Source organism: Equus asinus, chromosome X (assembly GCF_041296235.1).
Source record: "Equus asinus isolate D_3611 breed Donkey chromosome X, EquAss-T2T_v2, whole genome shotgun sequence".
Classification (NCBI taxonomy): Eukaryota; Metazoa; Chordata; class Mammalia; order Perissodactyla; family Equidae; genus Equus; species Equus asinus.
The window spans coordinates 58,683,653-58,693,533 of record NC_091820.1 but is presented as its reverse complement, the minus strand read 5'-3'; the positions used below and the strand labels follow the sequence as shown (position 1 = coordinate 58,693,533).

Below are 9,881 nucleotides of genomic sequence, written 5' to 3'. Positions count from 1 at the left end.
CCAAAACACTCCGCTCACTTCAGCCCAAGTTGTGTTATTTGTAACCTGTAAACTGCAGCTCCTTGGACCATACTGCATTGACATGACATAATGTAGGTAAAATTGAACAGGTCGAAGGTGATGGCAAACAGAGGCTATAGACCAGTACACAGTCTTTGTGGTCACATTAACTCTGACTGCCACTGAACCATAGCAGTAAATAGAGTGGAAAGACAGAAAGGGGGAAAGGTTTATTCTGTGTGTTGTAGATCTGCCTTTCTAATGACTCAACCAAGCTGGCCTGTATTGTTCTAGTCTGATTTCATTGTTTTGGCAAGATTTAAAATTGATACTACATGTTGGAAGTTCTGAGATAAGATAACTGATGCTAGACAATTATGATTGAGGGACAAATATGGGTTTTTTGTTTATTATTTTTATTAACCAGTGACAATGGATTCAGAATCACTTCTTGATGACTTTTTAAACATTTGTCTTGTTATGAAAATACTGTTAGCTTTTGAATAAAACACTGAAAAGGTAGCTACAGATAGGCAAATTTATGCTTACTTTTTTCCCACCTCCCAAAGATGACATAAAAGAACACACCTAGCATCAAATAGCAAACACTAATACACATACAAAAATGAGCCTTCTGGCAGAACTGTTTTTTAACGGTCTATTCACAAGCAGGTTTCTGAAATTGTGAATAGAGTTGCGATGGCCTGTGATTGTAGCTTTTAATTATATAGCTTACACCAAGCTTCATGAGTGATTGACATACAGCATAGCACATAACAGGAGTTTTCTGGGGATAGTTTCTAACAGCAAGTGACTCCTGAATTATCTTTAACCTATTGTGCATCCCTTGTTCTGAGTACTGCCTTACAAGGAATTACATCCTGTCCCAACTCCTCTGCTGATATCTTAGAGACCAAAAAGACAACGCTAAACGAAGGGCAGTTTCCATCTTTCTTTGCCTTTCTTTCATTCAGAGACTATGACCTGCTGTATCTCAATAGGCTGAAATCCACGGACAGCAGATGGGGTGGTGAAAAAAGTGTTAGGTAGTTCCCCAGGGCTGATGGAGCCAGAGTCACTTTGCACTGAGCCTCCACTCTTCTCAAACTGGGAGATTTTCTTTTTGATCATCTTTCTCTCCTTGGCTCTGCGATTCTGAAACCAGATTTTCACCTGAAACACAAAATGCTTTGGATTTAATGAGGCAACATACTGAATGCAGTTTTCATAGTCATTGCTGATATTGTGCAGGGACTTTAGCATTTACAAAACCCTTTCACGTGCATCACTTCATTTGAGCCTCACAGTGACCTTGTGAAATATGCCCATTTAACAGGTTAAAAAAGGCTGAGACTCAGAGAGTGAAAGTATCTTGCATGAGATGAAACTTAGATCAAGTCCAGGGCTACTGATTTTGAATGTAGTGGTCTTTATATTACACCTTACCCACCACCTCTATTGCACAAGTAGAAATAAATAATGATAGAATGGCTGAGGTGTGGGGATAAAAAGGGAGGAACTTAAATAGCAAAGATGATTACAATCTGTCATTAAAGAAACTTCCTAATAGTAAAGTTAATGAAACATAAAACTTGGTGAACAAGGGTGATGAAATAGTATATCCCTTGCTATGATACCAATGTGCCTTAAGACGTGGTTGAAATACAAGCTCCTTGGGATAAGGCAATACATTAATGGGCTTTACAATTCTAGGATTCTGTGATTCCAGGATTACTCCTAGACTTAAGTGAAAAAAACATCAGGTAGTTATGTAATGTCAAAGTCCTGATGAATGGAAACCATTGATCCTTTCTATGATTTAATCTTCAATGAGTGCCCACAGTAAGCTAAATTTAAGGCAGGCATCATAGGATTACATAGACCATAGAAAAATTAAATTTCCTGTCCTGAATAACAGAAAAACTTGGTTCAGGCAGCAACATTGTTGTTCAGTTACTGTTGTAGTTTGACTGATATAAACTAGATAATTGCAATGATTGCCAAATCTTCACTTCACATGTTGGTTGTGACTACTTGGAGAACCAGATCAAGATTTTGACTTGACTGACCAATTATATGGGAGTTTTAGTCCTTTTCCACCTCCCGTGTCCCCAACTCTTGTTTCCAAACCTACATAGTGCCCACCACATTCAATTATTAATAAACCCACCAACCAAGGAGGGTAAACTAGGAGGTCCAGTGGATGAATATGGGCTTTAGGAGAGCTTGGAGAATGTCTTGGTCTTCTGTTTTGCTTCCACTCCTGCTTACAGACTTCCCTAAAACCTCAGCCTATTGAAATGATTATATGAGACACGTTGGATATACTTCTGGCGTACCTGTCTCTCAGAAAGGCCCAGGTTGACTGCCAGCTCTGATTTTCTCCGAATGGTGATGTATCTGTTGCAGTGGAATTCCTTCTCCAGCTCCAACCTTTGATGGTCTGTGTAAACCACACGATACTTTTCTTTTGTCCTTGTTTTCCCTGTTAGGGGAGAAAATAGTACATTTAAACATATTTTACTTCTTTGGAGATTGTTTCAGTTGAAGGAATCAGAGCCACTGTTCCCATTCTCATCTATTACTTTCAAATATAAATCAAGGACATTTTTCGAACAAATACGTCATAAGTCCATTTGTCCATTAAATACTTTGTCATCTGTGACTATTACATATACATGTAACCAACACATCTGTCATGCCACCATTGACCTACCGCTATACAAACCCATTTTAAAGCAAATACTTAACCTGTGATTTTCATTCCCTTCCCACTCACCTATGGGAACACCATTGGCAGTAGTAGCAACATCCATTATACATGCACTTCCCTTTATATTTTATGCAGTTCATTCATACTCTTTCCTCTTGAACCTCTCACCAACCCTTTCAAATTATACAGATAAGGAACCATTTTACAGATAAGGAACCTGAGGCTCAGCGTAGGTAAATAAGTGGGTTTGTGCTAGTGAACTGATGAGTGGGGACCCAAACACATACCTTTGACTCCCAGTCCAGTGTGCTAAATGTTATTCCCAGTTTAAACATACTGGGAAGCATAAGAATAGCCCAAGTGTGGCAAACTATTATATGATCCTGACATTATTAGTTACACACATTCTAGTTACATACACATCCTGGAGAGAATTTTGTTTGGATTGTAATTAAAAAAGAAAACATTTATTGTCACTTAGATTCTGTTCTAGGATATCCCCTATTACCTATTAGAAAAAATAGTTTCGTTTGTTTTTTGTGAGAGTCTTAAACCGATTTTTATTCCCAAGTGGATAATGAATGAGGAATGGAGGGGGTGTTGACTTAAGCAGAATAAAATGAGCATTCTAGTATTCGTTGAAAGGATATACAAACATTTGCTTTGTGTTACAACATTTAACTAATTTCTCAAGCCCTCCTTCAAATAGAGTTTTATTCCTCCTTTCAAATTTTCCAATGGTGATTAGGAAGTTTCCCTTTCTTTTCAATTTTTTTAACCCCCTCCAGGATCTTCCTCCTTTTCTCTATGGCTTTTGGCAAACTCCTTCTGATCTTCACTGGTTGTTTTTGATGTGAGATTTTGGGGAGCAATCTGTAGGACAAAGGTTTCTTTAAAGTGGTTCCCTAAACTCCATTGAGGTGTTAAGATGCAGCACAGGCCTAACAAAGGAGCTACATAGCATCAGATCCCATCCTGAACCCTCTTTACATTCAGGAACACCAGCCAATTGGTTTGGAATTTACAAGCCCTAAACAAATGTCAGACACTCTTTCATCTCTAGGAAAGAAAAAAAAAAGGGACATGATTGTAGAAACAAATTCTAGATGAGAGATATGTTTTAGGATTAAACTAAATGGCTGAATAACTCATGGACTAATGAACTAAACAAAACTTTCCCCTTTGAAAATGGAAAATGATGAACCCCAGTCAGTTAACCTACCTCAAAGGCCCAAACTTTGAGCTGATTTTCTGAATCCAGACAGAAACCCAGGAAACCAGGGGTCTGGCATTTGGTATGTTACAAAGGCAGAATGTATATTTGAGGTTACAATGAAAACTTTGAAGCTTAATTTATTTCCAGAACCTCAAATCTCAGGATCAAAATATATCTTTGAAGATATGTTTGTTAAAACCTTTCCAAATCCCAAAGTGGCTGCGTGTTTAAATTCCAACTTGAGGCAGAAGTTAAAATTCAACTTGTGTGTGTCTGTTTTCTGCTCTTTGACAATCAGTAAATATAACCAGACTTCAAGAACTCTGGAAGGTTGGAGTCCTTCCCCACCCCCATTGGTCATAAATTCTCCTCTTGCAGTTTCTTCTGAGGACAATAAAGTCAAGACCAGGCCTCTTTATTTGCCATGAAAATCCTCACCCTTTCCGGCAATATAACCCCTGAAGAAAGGAGGAATGAGGAAGAGCCCGGCTGCATATCAAAGCCATTAGAAGTGTTAAAAAGGGTCTGTTACCCCAATCTGACAGATAAGACCTCAAATCTCAAGAAGACGTAGCTCAGGGGAAAATATTGACTGCACAGCTTACAAAGAGAAATGAATTCCCATTTCCTGGTGCTCCTGTTGTGTCCCTCCCCCAAAACTGTCTTCTTTTACTCCCCTCTCATTGCCCTTGCCCCTTAAATGATGAAATCTGATTGAATGGGATTTGGACATTTTCTAATAGAGAATACTGTCCATATTCCCATACCAAAGCACCAACAAAACGCTAAAAGTCCTAGCTTTTATTGTTCAAGCTATTCTCCTAAAGTCTACATTTCTGAGGGTGAGGGATCCCCTTCTTTGACAGTGTTGTGCGTTAATTTAGGAAAGTAACAATGTTTAAGATGTATTAAAGGGCTGCTTCCATCCTTCTGTAGTGGGATTTCATTGCCTCACCTCCCTCCACTCCCCATCCCCCCCCCCCCGCAAAGACTTGGACAAACCTCTGTATTTCAGGATGGATGGACTCCTTTCCATTATCCAGGAGACAGTATCCTCACAGAGTTTGCAAGCGGATGTCATCATATACGATAACTTATTATTACCCTAAATGTGCTCATTTGAGAGACTGGCTGTGAAAGTGCGATTAGGCAGAAAAGCACTCTCCAAACCTAAGAGTTATGAGGATGATGACTATGAGGGTAAAAATGATGAAAATAAATTTCCTTCTATAGGGTGTACAGTGCAATTGGCCTCATAAGGATGACTTTCATCTTATGGTAATGCTTTGCTGCTCTTAGTTAAAAATTGCATCAAAGGCATTTATAAGAATTGTCCAATGAAATGATCAAAACCAAGGAAGACAATGATAAGCTTCAAGAATTATTAAGCAACTCATTTTTTGAAGTGTCCTAATTGAATAAAACCCTTTAAGTATAACTTCCTCAGTGTTTTGTCTAGTGGCTTAATCAGAATTATCCAGTCACTTCTTTCTCTGCCCTCTTTCTCACCCCTAACAAGAACACCTCTCTCCAGTCCTGCTTAGAGCCTCTCTCCAGTCCACCTTGCCAATGCTCATCCAGGGCTACAACTCTGGATAAGAGAAAAGAAAAGATGAAAAAATAATTCCTAGCTGTAATGCACTGACAATGTTTAAAATATGAAAATTCTTAATTTTCACAGAACTTTCAGTCAGGTTCCTTTTCACATAATCTTTAAATGAAATGGATCACTTGGGGAACAAAGTTGGAATAAAATATCTCACTTTTTAATCAAATCACCTAGGAGACAGTCATTTACTCTGTATGTGAGTCCCCTTTCTCTCATTAGAAAATCAAGTGCAATAATAACCATGATGAAATGTTTTCTAATTGTCCCCTAATATGTATATTTTTCTTTAACTTACAGTTATTTAAAACATTCTTCAGCAATGGAAAGAGCTTTCATTTGATTACCTTAATCATGAAGAGGTTACTTCCATTTTGTAGTTCATCTATTTTCTTCTCAGCCATAAGCCAAATGTTGTCCCAAAATACTACAGAGTGAAGTAGAAAATTTAGGAGAATCTGACTCATTCATTCACTTAACAAATATTTGTTTAATACTCACTATGTATTAAGCACACAAATGGGTGCAATTTGGTTTGGAGTGGTCCAGTGAGATGATCAGCTTCATTTTTTTGTAGAGTTCATAACTTGAGATCTATGGAAGGGTTTCAGTGGGTCCATGAATGTCCCCAAATTATTTTTAAAATGATGTGTGTGTGCGTGTGCATGCAGGTGTGCTTTTGTGCATTTTTCTGGGGAGAGGGTCCATAGTTTTCATCATATTCTTAAATTCTTGCTAAATATACACCTTGGGCTACAAAAATATAGTAAAGGAGTAATTTTAATTTATAAGACATGAAAATGAAAGAAAGATTGAATTTAATAAAGTCTCATCTATAGGATAGGCTGCTAGGAGTCAAAGGAGTTCCAAAATCATTCAGTTTTAACTTTCTCATGGAAGTTGGAGAGAAAATCTTCTGAGGGTGGCATTGTACAGCCAGGTTTGAAGGCTCAGCTAATGATGAAGATACCACAGGCCAAGGAGTCCTTTTCTAAACTCTCTTGGGACCAGAATTACCTAAGTCAAGAAGACTTTTAAGCAGAGAAACCTGTCATATCTTCTCTCATAAACAGAAAATTCATGACTCAAGATTTCTTTTATCTTGTCCCCTTTTCGCCATTGCTTTTCTTCCAAACAACACTAGTAACTTTCCTCTTCTAAAGTGTTTCAAAACATAATACTGGACTGGGAGCAGCTACTTTCCTGGCTTTTGTGTCTTTTGCTGAGGGCTAGGGCTTAGTGAATGGATATTAATTACAACCCTAAGATTAGATATAATAACAGCCCTGAGAGTGCCGCACCCTAACCTCATTTTCTATTCTATCTAGCCAGCCGACTCACCCATATTTTAAAAAAAGATATGCAGATTTACCTCAAAACACTTTAAAGCCAAGTATTTAAGCTCTATTCATAATTTGAGATTGCTATCCTGGTAGTGTCCTAATCAACCAGAGCTGCCTCCTCCCGGCTGAGTCCTCTTAATGGTAAAAGTTGGTCCTTTCCCACCCCGCTGGCTTTACTTTTTGGAAGGGAGAAAAAGTGCAGAATTGTGAACAGGAGCGTAATAATTGTGGACAAATTCTATTGAAATGTCATTTCCTCCCCAGAGGGATGAAAGTGATAGAGTCAAATTTTACTAATTTTCTCTAATAACAGGGAGCGACGGGTTGGAATAATAAGAATGTGATAAAAGAACAGCTACAACTGAAAGCAAACATCTCCCCGCCTTCCCCCCACCTCGCCCCGTGCAAGATTAAAGCAGAGCGCTCACTTCCCCCGCCCCCGGGTCCCAGCAGCCGCCCACCGGCTTGCTGCTAGGAGTATTGGTCAGCGTTAGGCTGGGATCTCTGGGCCTTCTGGCACGCAGTCACAGATCTGCATCCAGCCCCTGCGCCTCTAGTCGCCTGCCTGGACAGTTATAAAGCCTTTAACCACTTATTAGTGCTGGGGCTGATTATTCGAGCGAGCTCAGCGGATGTTAGGGTTTGAGCAGTTTACTATGTCCATGCGGCGTGCTGTAGCCTGCCTCAACGCTTCCATTGGCCGAAAGGACGTTGAAAGAAGGCAATGAGTTTAAGTCCAGCTCACTTCTGCCAGCTTGGGCGAAGGAAGCTGGAGCTTCCTTGAGAGGCCGGGGTGACGAGGCCACTTTGCAATGTGGCTTTCGTGGCTAAACTGGAGGGTCCGTTGCCAGCCAAGCACTGTGGACCTAAGTCGAGCATCATCAGCTTTTGAGGGGAACTCAACTCGCTCAGGTGGGGAAGGGTTTGAAATGGAACGGACAGGGAGCAGTGACTGAGCATCTGGACACCGTGGCTATCCTTTCGCCTCGTTCACCCTTTGATCTTTTCCGAGTATCTGCTTTCCCATCTGGGCAACTACAGGGCTGGATCCTGATCCTTGTGGCTCAACATGTCCATTGTCCACCCGCTTGCTTCCTTGACTGATCGGGGATGGTGAAAAACAGCCCTAGGGTCGGTTTAGTTCTAAGTTCCACACACTGCGGGCTTTGAGCAGAGGTACATGCGAGGGAGGTCACTAACGGACGGGGGCCCTGAGCAGTCAGCCACACAGTGGTCTCCTCAGCTAAGCTGTCCCAGGAGAGGTCTGAGGAGTAGGAGGGCAGGCAGGCCAAGGGAAATAGAGGAGAAGCAAAGGAAGGAGAAATGTGAGGGCATTGGAATCAATTACTCACCAGTCACCTGCACAGTCTTGCGCATCCATGCATAGGGGCTGTGGCGACTTCTGCTGGGAGAACTGGCGTTGGCGGTGCTGGCGTCGATGGGGAACAGTGATCCGCCGGCTGGGGCTGGCATGCTGCCACTGCTGCTTCCACCGCTCGCCGGGCCCAGGTTGCTGTATTCCGAGGAGCCAAAAGCCGCGGGGCTCGAGGTCATGTCGTTCATGGGCACCGCGCCCATTGTACTGGATGGTCCGGGATACGCGCTCCAGTCTTCCCGAGGGGGACTATAGGGTGAGCCCCAGGTTCCCAGCGACGGCCCGTGAGGATCCATGCTGGACATATGGGGATACCCCATGTAGTGAGCGTAAGCTGGGGCCGCTGCAAAGTTGGAGGCTGGCAGCGGACTCCCACCCCCTCCAGTGCCGCCAGCCCCAGCGGTGCCGCCCCCCGCCGGGCTCCTGAGAGTGCCCGGGTACATGCCCGATTCTTTTTCCAAAAGGCAGCTTCTGTACATGGTGGCTTGGGTATGAGGAAGAAGCTCTCTAAGCCATCCTGAAATCCTTGTAAGGCCCCAACGTGACTTTGAGAAGCAGCAGGGAATCGATAGGTCAGTCTGTAGCTATGCTGCACGCTCCTCTGCGCCCCTTAGACTACTCCATCCCGCCTTTCCTACCCTGACGGTTTCCAGGTGACTGGTAGCCGGGTATAGATGGGCCACCAATGGCTGGGCTGACATCAAGGGGCTTCAGGCTTTTACATAGCATTTGCATTCAAATGAAGGGCCATTTCACTTTCACAGGGACTTGTTCACTCTGCTCCCTCTCCCAGAGCTCCTGGGCCTTTCTGTCTCATCTTTCTGGCTTTTGTCCATCTGGTCCCCATAGCACTAGTCTTGAGCTTTTGGAGGCAGGAGTTCTCCCAGGGGTTTTTGACCAGCTCCCTCCAAAGTGAGATGGAGACTGCAGAAACAAGGTCAAGTCCTGCTTTTTGGAATTCAGTCCTTACCCTGAAGGCCTCCTCCCTTTCTGCTGATCTTCCCGCACTCAGCCTGCATCTGTGATTTTCTCTCTGCCCACCTTCCCTGGCAGGGTTACTCGATGTGGCACTAGCCCATAATACCTCTGAAAAGGGCTTTCCCTATTCCTCATTGCCCCCTCCCCCAGGAGGAGGGCTTTGTTTCTCAGGATAGAGATTCATTTCACAACTACATTGTATGCCTACTGTGTGCCAGGCACTGTTGTAGGCACTGGGGATACAGAAGTGAAAAAGAGACAAACATTTCTGCTCTGCCTTCCTAAGGTTACATTCCAGTGGATTGCAGGCTGGATTAATTGGCCATTTTACAAATATGCATAAATTAAAGAAAGATGAAGAGAGTAGGTTATGAAAAAGGGAAGGAAAGAGACAGAAGAAGAACCATGTGAGTAGTGGGCTTTCTTATTTTCATACTAGTTCACTAGTCTCGCCTGTCTCTTTCTGCCAAGTACGGCTTCTGCCTCAAAGCCAGTGCACTAAGGAGCCAAATTCCTGCAGTCTCAAATCCAGGGAAGCTGCAGCTCCCAACTGTCTTTTACACTTAAGAAGGTTTCCTTTGTAAAGCTCTGATTGTTGAAAAAGACATGGGCTTGCCGGTAGATGCCAATAAACTCAAGATTTTGCTTCA

The 9,881-nt window shown here is 42.4% G+C and overlaps 1 protein-coding gene across 1 annotated transcript; it reads right to left on the bottom strand.

Annotated features, from left to right (window-relative positions):
* Nucleotides 1–433: 433 nt before the first annotated feature.
* CDX4 (caudal type homeobox 4) lies at nt 434–8,732 on the bottom strand. The gene is made up of 3 exons (XM_014832020.2): nt 8,231–8,732; nt 2,340–2,485; nt 434–1,173 (listed from the first exon to the last, which is right to left on the bottom strand). The coding sequence occupies exons 1-3, from the start codon at nt 8,730–8,732 to the stop codon at nt 967–969; spliced, it is 855 nt and encodes a 284-aa protein (XP_014687506.1). The 3' UTR covers nt 434–966.
* Nucleotides 8,733–9,881: the final 1,149 nt, after the last annotated feature.